General features: G+C 41.0%; 2 protein-coding genes across 5 annotated transcripts in view; both read right to left on the bottom strand.

Moving 5' to 3' along the window:
- LOC133560844 (cdc42-interacting protein 4 homolog) overlaps nt 1–16,254 on the bottom strand; it is a 37,842-nt gene extending 21,588 nt beyond the window's left edge. For 3 of the 4 annotated variants that reach the window (XM_061913833.1, XM_061913840.1, XM_061913856.1), the window contains exons 1-3: nt 16,109–16,254; nt 942–1,057; nt 777–830 (exon numbers count right to left, since the gene is read on the bottom strand). In XM_061913833.1, coding sequence (XP_061769817.1) covers nt 777–830; nt 942–1,057; nt 16,109–16,132 — 194 coding nt within the window. In that variant the 5' untranslated portion in view covers nt 16,133–16,254. The remainder of the gene's footprint in view (nt 1–776; nt 831–941; nt 1,058–16,108) is intronic. The other variant, XM_061913847.1, reaches the window with a different exon arrangement.
- The window catches only part of LOC133560862 (noelin-2-like), a 77,100-nt gene continuing 74,527 nt past the window's right edge, over nt 16,250–18,822 (bottom strand). The window contains exon 13 of the transcript XR_009808535.1: nt 16,250–16,384. The gene's annotated coding sequence lies outside the window, so the exon portion shown is untranslated. The remainder of the gene's footprint in view (nt 16,385–18,822) is intronic.

Genomic DNA, 18,822 nt, shown 5'->3' with positions numbered 1-18,822 from the left:
TAACACATGACACACACAACCTGAACATACATTTAACGCATTACACACACAACCTGAACACATACTTAACACACAATAAACACAACCTGAACACACACTTAACACATACAACCTGAACACACTTAACACATGACACACAAAACCTGAACAAACACTTAACACATGGCACACGCAACCTGAACATACATTTAACGCATTACACACACAACCTGAACAGACACTAAATACATGACACACACAACCTGAATAATCTTAACACAAGATACACACAACCTGAACACACAACTTGAACACGCTCAACTCATGCCACACACGACACACAACCTGAACAAAAACTTAACACACAACCTGAACATACATTTAAGACATCACACACAATCTGAACATGCACGCAACACCCATCACACAACCCTAAACGAGGAACAGACACACACTTAACACACCATCCTCACAACCTATTCAACACACAACCAAAACACACTAAACTCATGACACACACATAATGACACTTGACACACAACATTAACACACACTTAACACACAACACATGCCACAGGCTGGACCTGACCACAGACACACACAAAACAACACAATTTAAAGGCAGATACAAAATACAACACAACTTGAAGACACAAACACACAAGACTTAAACCTACAAACAAACAACAGAATTTTGAAGACACAAATTGAAAACACAAAATGCACAAACAACCTGAATAAACTGACACACAACACAGGTTGTGTACACAATCAGCCACACAACACATATTTCTGACCTGCACTCCTGTTCTTCTTTGGCACTTTTCTTTGTGTATTTTTTTGACAGACTCCTGGTACACACAAACGCACAATGATACACTGACCCACAACGACAGCAGCGCAGTGGTGCATGAGAAAAAACACGCACACAAAGACTCACACACACACACAGACACACACACCTGAGCTGCTTGGCATAGCTCTGCTCGATCTCAGAGCGCTCCTTGACAAACTTGATGTAGCGTTCCAGCAGGTCCAGGCCCGCTTGTGTGTGTTTGTCAATGACATCACACTGGTCCTAGCGAGGGGGAGACACCACAACACAACGTCAACACGTCAACACAACATCAACACAACATCAACACAACACAACCCTATTTGCAAGTGAGGGACCACCATGTAAGTTGTTTTTGTGAGACGCCAACAATGAAAAAAGTAGTCAAAAACATTTTAAGAGTGACAAGTTTTAAATGTAAAAATGCAAAAATTAAAATTTTACTTGTAAGAATTTAAATAAAAAATGTAAAAATGCAAAAATGTAAATGTTACTTGTAAGAATTTAAATAAAAAAAATTAAAAATGCAAAAACACAATAGTACAAATATAAATGTTACTTGTCAAACCATAAACCACCACAGCAATTTAGATGTAAAAATTTAAATATTACTTGTTAAACTTTTTAATAAAAATAGCAAAAATACAAATGTAAATTTCCAAAAATACAAATGTAAAAACGCAAAAATACAAAATGTAACAATGCAAAAATCCATCCATCCTTCCATTTTCTACTGTTTGTCCCTTTTCGGGGTAGCGGGGGGTGCTGGAGCCTATCTCAGCAGCTTTGGGCGGTAGGCATTGTACACCCTGGACAAGTTGCCACCTCATCGCAGTAAATGTAAAAATACAAAATGTAAAAATATAAATGTTACTTTTTAAAACTTTTAATTAAAATAGCAAAAATACAACTGTAAAAATGCAAATGTTACATGAAACGATTTAAATACAACTGTAAAATTATTACTTGTAACAATTTAAATTAAAAATTGAAAAATGCAAAAATTCAAATGTAAAAATGCAAAAATTTCAACGTTAATTGGTAACCTTTTTTTAATAAAAAAAGCAAAAGTAAAAAAAATTTATTCCGAAAATTTAAATTTAAAAATGTAAAGCAATATTGAAAATATTGAAAAGCAAATATACAACTTTAAAAATGCAAAATGTAAATGCTTCAGGTAAAAATTAAAATGGAAAAACAGAAATTCTAATGTAAAAATTCCAAAAAGGAAATGTTACATGTAACAATTTAAATACAACTGTAAAATTGTTACCTGTAAAAAATTTTATTAAAAATTGAAAAATGCAAAAGTTCAATTGTAAAAATGCAAAAATGGTAATTGTTAACTTCTTTTATGAAAAATGCAAAAGTAAAAATGGAAAATTCCCAAAATTCTAATGTAAAAAAGCAAAAATACTACTTTAAAAATGCAAAAATATCAATGTTACTTGTAAGAATTAAAATGGAATAACTGAAATTTTAATGTAAAAATTCTAAAATGTAAATGTTACATGAAACAATTGAATACAACTGTACAATTGTTACTTGTAAGGATTTAAATTAAAAAATAGAAAAATGCAAAAATTCTAATGTAAAAATGCAAAAACGTCAATGTCAATTATTAACTTTTTTATGAAAAAGGCAAAAGTAAGAATGCAAAACTCCAAAAATTCTAATGTAAAAATGCAAAAATACAAATGTCAAAATGCAAAAATATCAATGTTAATTGTAAGAATTTAAAATCAAAAATACAACTTTAAAAAAGCAAAATGTAAATGCTTCATGTACAAATTAAAATGGAAAAACTGAAATTCTAATGTAAAAATTCAAAAGTGTAAATGTTAAATGTAACAATTTAAATACAACTGTCAAAAATGTTACTTGTAAGAATTTAAATTTAAAATTTAAAAACGGAAAAATTCTAATGTAAAAATATCAATGTTAATTGTTAACTTTTTTTATGAAAAAGGCAAAAGTACAAATGTAAAATTCCAAAAATTAAAATGTAAAAATGCAAAAATACAAATGCGAAAACGCAAAATGTAAATACTACTTGTAAAAATTGTAATGAAAAAGCTGAAATTCTATTGTAAAAATGCAAAAATGTATATGTTATTTGTTAAAATATAAATGAAAAAAATTTAAGAAAATAAAAATGTAAAAATGCAAATACAAATACATGTTACTTGTTAAAATTAAAATGAAAAAAGCAAAAATACAAATACAAACACAAACATGTAAAAAAACAACAATTTGAATGTAAAGGTGCAAAAATGTAAATTATTTGAACAAATTTTAATTAAAAAACCAAATCACAAATGTAAAAATCCAAAAATACAAATTTCCATCCATCCATTTTCTACAGCTTATTCCCTTTCGGGTCGCGGGGGGCGCTGGCGCCTATCTCAGCTACAATCGGGCGGAAGGCGGTGTACACCCTGGACAAGTCGCCCACCTCATCACAGGGCCAACACAGATAGACAGACAACATTCACACTCACATTCACACACTAGGGCCAATTTAGTGTTGCCAATCAACCTATCCCCAGGTGCATGTCTTTGGAGGTGGGAGGAAGCCGGAGTACCCGGAGGGAACCCACGCATTCACGGGGAGAACAAGCAAACTCCACACAGAAAGATCCCGAGCCTGGATTTGAACCCAGGACTGCAGGACCTTCGTATTGTGAGGCAGACGTACTAACCCCTCTGCCACCGCAAAAATGTAAATCATGCTTGTAAGAATTGAAATGAAAAAAGCAAAAAATAAACAATACAAATGAACAAAGTCAAAAGCAAAAAAGTAGAAATGCAAACATGTAAAAATATTAATAAAAAAGCAAAAATACTTAAACATTGTAATAACATTTCAAAAATGAAAATGTAATGCAAAACTGTAAAACTAGATACTAAAACCACATTTAAAAATGTAAAACAGTTAAAAAATACAAACATGCAAATATGCAAAACATGCACAAATAAAACAATATCATACTTCATTGCATTAATCTACTTAAATATAAATGTTAAATGCAAAAATGTAAACATATATATATATATATATATATATATATATATATATAAGTTACAAGTGTGTTGCGTAACACATTTTGTTGGTGGCTTGTCAACTTTGTTTTGCCAATAACGATGATGTAAGTCGGCCATCAAGATGTGAACAATAATACTAATAGTAATAAAAGAAAATGAATGGTGATGATTATGAATGCTGTCTGGATGCTTTCATACTTGACCTTTCACGTCTGTCTGCACCGCCCTCTGATGTCATACGCAGCTCGTACTTTTATTGTGAAACAATTGCTGCACATTGTTACTACGAGAGAGATTCTGGCTGGCACGTTTGAAGCGGCTTGTTAATTACTGCACGCTTGGTTTCAGTGTGTGGGCGGGGCCTCTCGCCCCTCCATTGAAGAAAAAGCGTGTCTCCAACCTGTCGGACGTGAAGCGACCGTCTGCCGACAGACGGCACGTGTGCGTGCGCTGCCAGCGACGACGGAGCGAATACTTGGAATGCACTGACAATGAGTAAGAGCGTTGCAAGTGGCAAACAAACTCCGCCCACGCGGCGTCAAGGCCGCAAAAGGAGAGGACATCCGGGAGAGAAGGAGCGAGAAGGGACAATGGCGAGGAATGCGTGTTTAAGAAGGGGCGAGGAAGTCCGCTGAGATAAGAAGTGACACAAGTGCATGTTAGTGTAGCCAAAGAGAGCGAGCGCCACGCTGCTGACATCATCATCCGCAGCCGCCGCCCACTGACTGACAGTCCCAGGAGCTCCGGAGCCCTGGAACCAGTCCGACCGGTTCAAGACTACATTAGCCAATCCAGCCCGGTCCCACCGGGAGGAATCTCTGGAGGGATTGTCGTCATGACAGTAATGCACAACAAGAGCCAGGACACACACACACACACACACACACACATTTACTTGCCATGTTGATTGAAAACAACACAACACATGTCTGTCTCCAGGTACGAAACAGTGCACTTAAACTTAACAAGTTAAGTGCACTGTTTCGGGCCCTCACTAATCATCAAAAATGACTGATGATCTATTGCTAACGATGGATTCTGAGGCGTCATCTATGTTGCTGCTCCTCCATCTTAGGGCTGCTTTCGATACCGTCGATCATAATATTTTATTCGAGCGTATCAAAACACAAATTAGTATGTCAGACTCAGCCTTCTCTTGATTTAACTCCTATCTTACTGACAAGATGCAGTGCGTCTCCCATAACAGTGTGACCTCGGACTATGTTAAGGTAACGAGCAGAGTTCCCCAGGGTTCGGTCCTTGGCCCTGCACTCTTCAGCATCTACATGCTGCCGCTGGGTGACATCATACGCAAATACGGTGTTAGCTTTCACTGTTATGCTGATGACACCCAACTCTACATGCCCCTAAAGCTGACCAACACGCCGGACTGTAGTCAGCTGGAGGCGTGTCTTAATGAAATTAAACAATGGATGTCCGCTAACTTTTTGCAACTCAACGCCAAAAAAAAGGAAATGCTGATTATCGGTCCTGCTAGACACCGACCTCTATTTAATAATACAACTGTAACATTTGACAACCAAACAATTAAACAAGGCGACTCGGTAAAGAATCTGGGTATTATCTTTGACCCAACTCTCTCCTTTGAGTCACACATTAAAAGCGTTACTAAAACGGCCTTCTTTTATCTCCGTAATATCGCTAAAATTCGCTCCATTTTGTCCACTAACGACGCGGAGATCATTATCCATGCGTTTGTTACGTTTGTTACATATGAGGTCCTCTCCAAGGTTCTCATAGTCATCATTGTCACTGACGTCCCACTGGGTGTGAGTTCTCCTTGCTCTTATGTGGGTTCTTCCGAGGATGTCGCTGGAGCCTATCCCAGCTGCATTCGGGCGGAAGGCAGGGTACACCCTGGACAAGTCGCCCACTCATCGCAGACGTTGCTTGATGTGATGAATGTAAAATCTATGGACGCTTGTACTTCCGTTTCGAGGCACAAAACAGGAAGTACGTGTTCAACCTGCAGCACCTGCAGTGAGCAAACTTTTCCAAAACATGGCGGCATAGCACAAAAGATGACACATCTTTTCAGTGTCTCTGTCGGGGTTTTATGAAAACGGTTTGTTGACTACGAAACATTATGGCCGTTAGCAAAGAAAAATCCATAAATTAACAGCACCGTTTTATAAGCCGCAGATTTGGACTGGTACGAAATATTTTGTAAATGTTTCTTTACATACATAATTGTTTCCAAACAGTGCCTGTCGCACGGCACTACAAACAAAACACAAGTCATCGTCATGGACCCTCTAGTTGCGTAAATTAGCTATTTAATCAGCTAAACAGACTCAATAACTCCACGGTGACGTTTTGGTGACTTTACGAAACTGAAACCAAAAAAAAATGCCTTTGTAAGTTAATAATACTAACACACACACTTGTAAATGTGTTAGCATATTCGCTAATGCTAACGACACTAGCTTGGTTACATTACGATAGCATAAAAACACTCCTACAGACATCACACATAGGACGGTTTAGTAAGTAAGAATTGTTTTAGTTATATTGTAAAACTGGCAAACGTTGCTTGATCCATCCATCCATTTTTCTACTGCTTGTTCCATTGGAGGTCCAAAAGATGGCGGCATAGCACAAACGATGACACACCTTTTCAGTGTCTCTCTCGGGCTTATATGAAAACTGTTTGTTGACTACGAAACCTTATGGCCGTTAACAAAAAAAAAAAAATCCATAAATTAGCCGCACTGTTTTAGGGGCTGCAGGGTTCAAAGCTTGGGGAAAAAGTAGCAATTTATAGTCGGGTTAATTGGACCAACAAACTAATAAAAGGATAACAAATCGAAAACCGGTTCTTGTACAGAACCGGTTCCCAGTGTATCAGTTCCTTGGAATCGCTTGCCAATTTTCTGAAGGATTCCTTTAATGTTTCTATGGGTGGGGATGACGTCATTGCTCAATGTGTGTAGTGACGTCCCACAACAACATGGCGTCTAGGCCACATAAAGGCTTCAAAGATTGTGAAGTGAATTATATTTATATAGCGCTTTTCTCTAGTGACTCAAAGCGCTTTTACATAGTGAAACCCAATATCTAAGTTACATTTAAACCAGTGTGGGTGGCACTGGGAGCATGTGGGTAAAGTGTCTTGCCCAAGGACACAACGGCAGTGACTAGGATGGCGGAAGCGGGAATCGAACCTGCAACCCTCAAATTGCTGGCACGGCCACTCTACCAACCGAGCTATACCGCCGGCTACATTTGACAAGCAATAATACTTAAAGGGCTGCTATTTCATCAAGAGGCAGGGTTTGCCACAGCGCTTTGTTGTTAAAAAAAAAAAATATATATATATATACATATATATATATATTTTTTTTTCGTTTTGTTTTTGTCCTGTCCAGCTTCTCAGGCAAATCATATAGTTGATGTAGATGCCCATATCGGCTGTTCAGAAGTGTAGGATACTTCTCTTGTTGCCTTATTTGTATTTGACTTTATTAAATGTATTTATATCATCATTTGGTGCTGAACTAAAGTCTTAACAAGCTGCTACGCTTCGTACGGCCTCTGCCTCTGTCAGTACGTCTCTGCAGCACCCAGCATTGTCCCACCCACATAACCATCTGATTGGTTACACGCAGAGCAGTAACAGCCAATCAGCAGTGAGTATTCAGAGCACATGCATGAAGTCATTGCTCACGGCAGAGAGGAGAGATGGTGCAGGAAAGGTGTTTAGCAGATGAGCATCAGGCAGCGGACTCTCCCCAAATTATAATAAACACCTCCCAGTCAACTACTCGTAACATCACTATGAGCCCGTTGACGTTCCAGAAATATAAGCGGCAGCTCTGCTCGCTCTTGCCCAAGGACAGTGACTAGGATGGCGGAAGCGGGGATCGAACCTGGAACCCTCAAGTTGCTGGCTATACTGCCCGGGGCGGTATAGGTTTGGTGCAGGTACCACATAGCAAAGTTTCAGAATCCTTGCTCTAAACTAAACAAAATTTATACTAATCCACCTTTTTCTTCTCTTTTGTTCCGAATAAGAATCAAACCGATTAGGAACCGAATTGTTGAGCAGAATAAAAAGCAGAATCAGAATCGTAAAAATCTTCAATCTTCGTAAAAATCTTAAAATCTTCAATTTCCGTTCCGAGACGTAATAAATGGAAGGATAAGTCAGGTGTCATGTCTGTGCGTGTTTGTTGTGTTCGTTTGTGGCTTCCAAACAGGCTTTGAATTAGTTTCAGCACTTGCGAGCGTTTGTTCTATAGCAGAATGAAATAAATGGAGTGAACCCTCCTGTCGGTCGTCCACTCTCTTTGCCTCTGTGGGTGGAGGCTGTTAAGGGAATATTTTCCCTCCTTTGGGCAAAATGGAACGCCTATGAAGTCACTACCCGTGGTCCTGGTTTTACTGGAATGAGATAAACTCAATGATCTCATCCTGCTTCATATCACGCACACATGATTATGATGGATGGAGAGTGGAGAAGAGCAACCATTGTCAGAGAATGGGCCGGACTTAAAACTGTTCAATATTCTCTTCTGCGCTGATACTGTTTGTACTTACTCCTTTTTGTAGAAAAAATAGTTACTCTTCAATTTTAGTCCCTTCACTTTATTCAGACAGCTTTAAAGTTAAATAATATGGGAGGACTCTTTCCAGTCTTTGGCTGTCTTGTGGAAAGCTGATCCTGTACCGTACCCAACAGACCAGGGAAAGTTTATTCAGACAGCTATAGAATAAAAACATCTGGGAGGACTCTTTCCTGTAGATGGTGGGGTACGAAATAATTGGTGCCGTGACCCGGATTCTTATGGTTGTTTTGCGGAAAGCTGCTCCTGTACCATACCCAACCAAACAGGGAAGCGTTATTCAGACAGCTTTAGAATAAGACAATCTGGGAGGACTCTTTCCTGTAGAAGGAAGGTCCGGAAAAATTGGTGCCGTAACCCGGATTCTTTGGCTGTCTTGCGGAGAGCTGCTCATGTACCGAACTAAACCAACCAGGGAAGCTTTTTTTCCCAAACAGCTTTAGAATAAAATAATGTGGGGGGACTATTCCCTGTAGAAGGGAGGGTACCAAAAAGTTGGTGCCGTAACCCGGAATAGTTGGCTGTCTTGCTGCAAGCTGCTCCTGTACCGGACTCAACCAACCAGGGAATCTTTTTTCAAACAGCTTTAGAATAAAATAATCTGGGCGGACTCTTCCCTATAGAAGGGAAGTTCCGGAAAAATTGGTGCCGTGACCCGGATACTTTTGACTGTCTAGCGGCAAGCTGCTCATGTACCGGACCCAACCAAACAGGGAAGCGTTATTCAGACAGCTTTAGAATAAGACAATCTGGGAGGACTCTTTCCTGTAGAAGGAAGGTCCGGAAAAATTGGTGCCGTAACCCGGATTCTTTGGCTGTCTTGCGGCAAGCTGCTCATGTACCGAACCCAACCAACCAGGGAAGCTTTTTTCCCCAAACAGCTTTAGAATAAAATAATGTGGGAGGACTATTCCCTGTAGAAGGGAGGGCACAAAACAGTTGGTGCCGTAACCCGGAATATTTGGCTGTCTTGCTGCAAGCTGCTCCTGTACCGGACCCAACCAACGAGGGAAGCTTTCTTCAAACAGCTTTAGAGAAAAATAATCTGGGCGGACTCTTCCCTATAGAAGGGAAATTCCGGAAAAATTGGTGCCATGACCCGGATACTTTGACTTTCTAGCGGCAAGCTGCTCATGTACCGGACCCAACCAATCAGGGAAGCATTATTCAGACTGCTTTAGAATAAAACAATCTGGGAGGACTCTTCCCTGTAGAAGGGAAGGGACAAAAATATTGGTGCCGTGACCCGGATTTTTGGGCTGTCTTGCGGAAAGCTACTCATGTACCGGACTAAACCAATCAGGGAAGCTTTCTTTTAACAGGTTTAGAGTAAGATCATCTGGGAGGACTCTTTCCCGTAGAAGGGAGGGTCCGGAAAAATTGGTGCTGTGAGCCGAATTCTTTGGCTGTCTTGCTGCAAGCTTCTTATGTACCGGACTCAATCAACCAGGGAAGCTTTTTTTTCCCCCAAACAGCTTTAGAATAAAATAATGTGGGAGGACTATTCCATGTAGAAGGGAGGGTACAAAGCGGTTGGTGCCGTGACCCAGAACATTTGGCTTTCTTGCTGATAGCTGCTCCTGTACCGGACCCAACCAACCAGGGAAGCTTTCTTCAAACAGCTTTAGAGTAAAATAATCTGGGCGGACTCTTCCCTGTAGAAGGGAAGTTCCGGAAAAATTGGTGCCGTGACCCGGATTATTTGGCTGTCTTGCGGAAAGCTGCTCATGTACCGGACCCAACAAATCAGGGAAGTATTTTTCAGGCTGCTTTAGAATAAAACACTCTGGGAGGACTCTTCCCTGTAGAAGGGAAGGTACAAAAAAATTGGTGCCGTGACCCGGATTATTTGGCTGTCTTGCGGAAAGCTGCTCATGTACCGGACTAAACCAATCAGGGAAGCTTTCTTTAAACAGCTTTAGAGTAAGATCATCTGGGAGGACTCTTTCCTGTAGAAGGGAGGGTCTGGAAAAATTGGTGCTGTGACCCGAATTCTTTGACTGTCTTGCTGCAAGCTTTTCATGTACCGGACTCAACCAACCAGGGAAGCTTTTTTTTCCCAAACAGTTTTAGAATAAAATAATGTGGGAGGACTATTCCCTGTAGAAGGGAGGGTACAAAGCGGTTGGTGCCGTGACCCGGAACATTTGGCTTTCTTGCTGATAGCTGCTCCTGTACTGACCCAACCAACCAGGGAAGCTTTCTTCAAACAGCTTTAGAGTAAAATAATCTGGGCGGACTCTTCCCTGTAGAAGGGAAGGTCCGGAAAAATTGGTGCCGTGACCCGGATTATTTGGCTGTCTTGCGGAAAGCTGCTCATGTACCGGACTAAACCAATCAGGGAAGCTTTCTTTTAACAGCTTTAGAGTAAGATCATCTGGGAGGACTCTTTCCTGTAGAAGGGAGGGTCCGGAAAAATTGGTGCTGTGACCCTGATTCTTTGGCTGTCTTGCGGCAAGCTGCTCATTTACCGGACTCAATCAACCAGGGAAGCTTTTTTTTCCCCCAAACAGCTTTAGAATAAAATAATGTGGGAGGACTATTCTCTGTAGAAGGGAGGGTACAAAGCGGTTGGTGCCGTGACCCGGAACATTTGGCTTTCTTGCCGATAGCTGCTCCTGTACCGGACCCAACCAACCAGGGAAGCTTTCTTCAAACAGCTTTAGAGTAAAATAATCTGGGCGGACTCTTCCCTGTAGAAGGGAAGGTCCGGTAAAATTGGTGCCGTGACCCGGATTATTTGCCCGTCTTGCGGAAAGCTGCTCATGTACCGGACTAAACTAATCAGGGAAGTTTTCTTCTAACAGCCTTAGAGTAAGATAATCTGGGAGGACTCTTTCCTGTAGAAAGGAGGCTCCGGAAAAATTGGTGCTGTGACCCGGATTATTTGGCTATCTTGCGGCAAGCTGCTCGTGTACCGGACTCAACCAACCAGGGAAACTTTTTATTTCCAAACAGCTTTAGAATAAAATGATGTGGGAAGACTATTCCCTGTAGAAGGCAGGGTCCAAAACAGTTGGTGCCGTGACCCGGAATATTTTGCTTTTTTGCTGCAAGCTTTCTTCAAACAGCTTTAGAGTAAAATAATCTGGGAGGACTCTTCCCTGTAGAAAGGAGGGCCCAAACAAGGCGGAGGTGCTAGTTTAGACGCAAAGTAAAGTTTAGTCTCATAAAATTTTACCTAGTAGAAAAGATCCATCCATTCATCCATCCATTTTCTACCGCTTATTCCCTTTTGAGGTCGCGGGGGGCGCTGGCGCCTATCTCAGCTACAATTGGGCGGAAGGCGGGGTACACCCTGGACAAGTCGCCACCTCATCGCAGGGCCAACACAGATAGACAGACAACATTCACACTCACATTCACACACTAGGGACCATTTAGTTTTGCCAATCAACTTATCCCCAGGTGCATGTCTTTGGAGGTGGGAGGAAGCCGGAGTACCCGGAGGGAACCCACGCATTCACGGGGAGAACATGCAAACTCCACACAGAAAGATCCCAAGCCTGGATTTGAACCCAGAACTGCAGGAACTTCGTACTGTGAGGCAGACGCACTAACCCCTCTTCCACCGTGAAGCCCTAGAAATGATCCAATGACCTGTTCCTTATCCCATCTCCTAAAATGTTTAATCAAAATTTACCAAAAACTTTTAAGCTATGCTTCTAACTAACTAACTAACTAACTAACTAACTAACTAACTAACTAACCAACTAACCAACTAACCAACTAACTAACTAACCCTGGTGATTACATAAACTTCCTGGTAGAGGTAAACTATCAGACAGGTATAGTAATGGGCAGATAGATGGATTAACAAATAACTAAACTAAAATAGATGATTGAACTGACTGACTAACAAATAAATGGATGAACTGGTTAATTACCTCACCAATCAACCAACTAAGCAATTAACAGAAGAATTAACTAGTAATGATAGAACAAATGAACAGATGACTAACTCATATTAGATGCACTCAATTAAAAACTTATGGCTCGGTATGCGAATAAGCAGAAGACTTAACCAACACATTGCTGGTTTACAAGCAGAGGAGCATGTTTGGCAGTGCACAATCACAGAGTACTTACAAGCAGACACAGTGTGTAAACAGAAAAGGGAGAATGGACGCATTTTGGCCTGAAAACTCTTCCTGAAACGCCCTCGGGAAGAGATGCTCCAAAAATTGATTCCCGGGTCCGACCACCGCTGCTGCTCACTGCTCCCCTCACCTCCCAAGGGGTGATCAAGGATGATAGGTTTTTTGCAGAAAATAATTTCGCCACACCTAGTGTGTGTGTGACAATCATTGGAACTTTAACTTTAAGACATGGCTAACTTGCTAGTAGCTAGCGTCCATCCGCAGTCGGCAGTGTTTTGGCTACTTCTGAATCACTAATCCTCGTCTCCATGGCGACAAATAAAGTAAGCTTCTTACAAGTATCATTATCCCTGCAAGACGAGGAATAGCTAAACATGCTTCACTACACACCGTAGCTCACCGGCGTCGAAATGTAAACAAACGCCATTGGTGGCTCTACACCTGACATCCACTGTAATGATACCAAGTATGAGAGCATATGGTCGATACTACTATGATTCATCGATATTTTCTATCGTCACAAAATCTTTTTTCCTGTTTAAAATTCATATTGTGTTTACAAACTCAGGAAATACACATGAGGACTTAAATTATGACGAGAGATAATATCGGACAGCCGATATTATCAGCCTGTAAAAGCTTGAAAATGTAATATCGGAAATTATTGATATCGGTTTCAAAAAGTACAATTTATGACTTTTTACAACGCTGCTTTACAAAGTGGTACACGGACATAGGGAGAAGTACAGAGCAGTTGCGTCTCCCAGTCATACTTGCCAACCCTCCCAATTACACACACGCACGCACGCACGCACGCACGCACGCACGCACGCACGCACGCACGCACGCACGCACGCACGCACGCACGCACGCACGCACGCACGCACGCACGCACGCACGCACGCACGCACGCACGCACGCACGCACGCACGCACGCACGCACGCACGCACGCACGCACGCACGCACGCACGCACGCACGCACACACACACACACACACACACACACACACACACACACACACACACACACACACACACACACACACACACGTGAATGCAAGCATACTTGGTCGACTTGGTCAACAGCCATACAGGTCACACTGAGGGTGGCCGTATAAACAACTTAAACATTGTTACAAATATGCGCCACACTGTGAACCCACACCAGACAAGAATGACGAACACATTTCGGGAGAACATCCGCACCATAACACAACAGAACAAATACCCAGAAACCCCTAGCAGCACTAACTCTTCCGAGACGCTACAATATACACCCTCCACCACCCCCCACCTCAACCTTGCCCACCTCAACCTCCTCATGCTCTCTCAGGGAGAGCATGTCCCAAATTCCAAGCTGCTGTTTTGAGGCTTGTTAAAAAAAATGCACTTTGTGACTTCAATAATAAATATGGAAGTGCCATGTTGCCATTTTTTTCCATAACTTGAGCTGATTTATTTTGGAAAACCTTGTTACACTGCTTAATAAATTCAGCGGGGCAACACAACAAAATTAGGCATAAAATGTGTTAATTCCACAACTGTTTATATTGGTATCGGTTGATATCGGTATTGGTAATTAAGATTTGGAAAATATCGGGATATCGGGTATCGGCAAAAAAGCCATTATTGGACATCTCTAATTATGACCAGTGTATGACCCTCTTAACTAATTGGTATCGGATCGATACCTACATTTGTGCTATCGTCCAAAACTAGTGTAAAGTATCAAGCAACAGAAGAATAAGTGATTATAACATTTGATCAGATGTGTGGGTAGAACATTTTAAAAGAGAAAGTAAGCAGATACTAACAGTAAATAAACAAGGGCATTAATACTCCATTTCTACAGTTTGTCCTTTATAATTTGGACAAAATAACAGAATGGGGAACGACACAATATGTTACTGCTTTGTTTACTTACTACTAAAAGACAAGTTGCCTAGTATGTTCACTATTTTATTTAAGGATACACTTGCAATAATAAACTTATGTTTAAAGGCCTACTGAAATGAGATTTTCTTATTCAAACGGGGATAGCAGGTCCATTCTGTGTGTTATACTTGATCATTTCGTGATATTGCCATATTTTTGCTGAAAGGATTTAGTAGAGAACATCGACGATAAAGTTCGCAACTTTTGGTCGCTAATAAAACGTTGCCTGTACCGGAAGTAGCAGACGATGTACGCGTGGCGTCACGGGTTGTAGGGCTCCTCGCATCCTCATATTTTTTATAATCATAGCCACCAGCAGCAAGAGCGATTTGGACCGAGAAAGCGACAATATCCCCATTAATTTGAGCGAGGATGAAAGATTGGTGGATGAGGAAAGTTAGAGTGAAGCACTAGAAAAAAAGAAAGACGCAGTGGGAGCGATTCAGATCTTATTAGACACATTTACTAGGATAATTCTGGAAAATCCCTTATCTGCTTTTTGTGTTCATAGTGTTTTAGTGAGTTTATAAAGTCATACCTGAAAGTCGGAGGGCTGCGGTGACCGCCGATGTCTCTGAGAGAAGCCAATGGAGGAGCCAAGATCACAGCTGCCTTTTTGACAGCTGCTGCAGGAAGACGCTAACTCCGCACAAGTCTCTGGTAACAGCCGACTTAATATCACAATTTTCTCATCCAAAAACTTGCCGGTTGACATGTGGTAGAGAAACATGTTCGCTGAAGCTTCACAACAAACAAAGAAACACCGGCTGTGTTTCGGTTGCTAAAGGCAGCTGCAATCCACCGCTTTCCACCAACAGCATTCTTCTTTATAGTCTCCATTATGAATTGAACAAATTGCAAAAGATTCAGCAACACAGATGTCCAAAATACTGTGTAATTATGCGATGAAAAGAGACAAATTTTAGCCGTAAGTGGTTTTCAACAAGAAACTCCGCGGGAAATTTAAAATTGCAATTTAGTAAACTAAAAAGGCCGTATTGGCATGTGTTGCAATGTTAATATTTCATCATTGATATATAAACTATCAGACTGCGTGGTCGCTAGTTGTGGGTTTCGGTAGGCCTTTAACATACGATAATATGATAATGCCATTTTTTGGGGTCGCCTGTATTTATAAAAGTGCCGAAAAGTATTGAAATACATTCTGGTACCGGTACCATAATATTGGTATCGGGACAACACTAGTACTAACGTGTCGAAACGAAGTAATCACTAGGAACCACATTGACCTCCTTGGCTTTTTATGAACAGGGGGACAAATCCCAACTTGTCCCCCCCTGCTGGCCGCCCCTGCATGTTATCCAAAGAGGAAGAATACAGTAGACATGTTCTAGAAAGATATTCCTACAGGGTAGAAAAGTGCACTATAGTAAGTATTTGCCTGCGGGGACTTCCTGTCATGCGCAGGAAAAGGCAAAGAGTGAGAACACACAGGTGAAGTTTCACCTTAAAGACAACATGAGAAGTATGCAAGAGGGATTGCGAAACACTCTTCTTTCCAACGCGCACGCGCAGCTGCAAAACCCCAACCAAAAACTTTTGAATCGTTTTGCGGATACATGAGTCGTGTTAGTGTTTTTGGGAGGTAAAAAAAAACAAAACTCACCCACAGATCAGTCCCCCAGTCCATGTCTGCACCTCTCACACGTCCGCACCGAGGAAGCCTGCGTGGGACAGCTCACGGGTGGAGGAGGAGGAGGAGGAGGAGGAGGGAATGTTTGCAGGAAGTTGACGCCTTCTCCATGCACGCACGAAAAATAATGTTTTTTTTTCCTTTCCTGGAACTCATTTGCGTCCCAGGAGAAGGAAAGACGTTGGTAGAATGTTGGAGAAGAAGAACCCACTGGACACTGCATTAGGTACACCATCGTGACATCCGACACTGTAAAAAAATAGAAAATACATAAAAATCACACCATCCATCCATTTCCTACCACTTATTCCCTTTGAAGTTGCACGATTGCTGAATTTATTGAGACTGTTGCGGTGACCAACATACAGTGCGGCCTTGTCGCCACTAGACGTCGCTGTTTCGTGGAAGAAAACAAAAAAAAAAAACGCCAATATAAAATATTTTTTATTTTAATTTTTTTTAATTTTATAAACCTTTATTTATAAATGGCAACTTTTATAAACAATTGAAAAATAGTAATCAAAATAAGTACACAAACAGTACAAAACAGTGCCAGGGGATTGTAAACTAAATAAAGATAAAATAGAATGATATATATATATACACATACATATACTGTGATGAGGTGGCGACTTGTCCAGGGTGTAAAGACCTTCCGCCCGAATGCAGCTGAGATAGGCTCCAGCAACCCCCCGCAACCCCGAACGGGACAAGCGGTAGTAAATGTATATATATATATATATATATATATATATATATATATATATATATATATATATATATATATATATATATATATATATATATATATATATATATATATATATATATATATATATGTACCTATATCAATATATCTATCTATATATATATCCATCCATCTATCTCTCTCTCTCTCTCCATACATACATACATACATACATATATATATATATATAAATATAAATGTGTGTGTGTGTGTGTGTGTGTATGTGTAACAAAGTGCAAAGCCATAGGCTAATTCATTAGCATTAATTTATTAACGTGGACCCTGACTTAAACAAGTTGAAAAACTTATTCGGGTGTTACCATTTTGTGGTCAATTGTACGGAATATGTACTGAACTGTGCAATCTACTAATAAAAGTCTCAATCAATCGGAAAAAAAACAAACAAGTTCAGTCAATAATTTAAATTTGGAACCACACATCAAGTCATGACTGTTGTTTACATCCACCCCAGAGCTAATATGGGAGAGGCAACATCCACTATTGTAAAACTTGTGCACCATCTTCAAAGTATCATCCCCGAAGCCCCCCATTTTCTATTGGGAGATTATAATTCATGTAGCCTTAAGAAGTCCCTAGGTCACTTTTACCAGTATGTAACCTACCCAACTAGGCATGGAAAAACGCTGGACTTGTGCTATGGCACTATAAAAGGTGCTTACAAATCCTACGGACTAGCACCATTAGGCTCATCTGATCACAACAGCATCATTCTAGCCCCTGTGTATAAACCGGCCCTCAAGAGAGGAAAAGTGGAATGCAAGGAGGTGGCTGTGTGGTCCGAAGGCTCTATTCTTGAACTAAACAGTTGCTATGACGGCACCAATTGGGATGTTTTTAAAGACTCTTGTAAGGACTTGAACGAACTGAGTGATGCTGTGACAAGTTACATTAAACTTTGTGAGGAAAGATAATTAAAGTATACCCAAATAATAAGCCATGGGTTAGTAAATCCCTTAAAAAACTTGAAAAAGTTGGCTTTTTATCAGGGTGATTTTGAAAAACAAAGAGAAGCTCACAAGCTGGTCAAAAAAAGAGATGAAAATGGCCAAGCTACACCATAGAGATAATCGATCTATCAATCAATGTTTATTTATATAGCCCCAAATCACAAATGTCTCAAAGGACTGTACAAACCATTACGACTACAACATCCTCGGAAGAACCCACAAAAGGGCAAGGAAAACTCACACCCAGTGGGCAGGGAGAATTCACATCCAGTGGGACGCTAGTGACAATGCTGACTATGAGAAACCTTGGAGAGGACCTCAGATGTGGGCAACCCCCCCCCCTTCTAGGGGACCGAAAGCAATGGATGTCGAGCGGGTCTAACATGATGCTGTGAAAGTTCAATCCATAGTGGCTCCAACACAGCCGCGAGAGTTCAGTTCAAGCGGATCCAAGACAGCAGTGAGAGTCCCGTCCACAGGAGACCATCTCAAGCGGAGGCGGATCAGCAGCGTCGAGATGTCCCCAACCGATACAGGCGAGCGGTCCATCCTGGGTCCCGACGAGCGGTCCATCCTGGGTCTCGACTCTGGACAGCCAGTACTTCATCCATGGTCATCGGACCAGACCCCCTCCACAAGGGAGGGGGGGGACATAGGAGAAAGAAAAGAAGCGGCAGATCAACTGGTCTAAAAAGGAGGTCTATTTAAAGGCTAGAGTATACAGATGAGTTTTAAGGTGAGACTTAAATGCTTCTACTGAGGTAGCATCTCGAACTGTTACCGGGAGGGCATTCCAGAGTACTGGAGCCCGAACGGAAAACGCTCTATAGCCCGCAGACTTTTTTTGGGCTCTAGGAATCACCAATAAGCCGGAGTCTTTTGAACGCAGATTTCTTGCCGGGACATATGGTACAATACAATCGGCAAGATAGGCTGGAGCTAGACCGTGTAGTATTTTATACGTAAGTAGT

Source organism: Nerophis ophidion, linkage group LG01, assembly GCF_033978795.1.
Source record: "Nerophis ophidion isolate RoL-2023_Sa linkage group LG01, RoL_Noph_v1.0, whole genome shotgun sequence".
Taxonomy (NCBI): Eukaryota; Metazoa; Chordata; class Actinopteri; order Syngnathiformes; family Syngnathidae; genus Nerophis; species Nerophis ophidion.
This window is presented reverse-complemented; position numbering and strand designations above follow the sequence as displayed.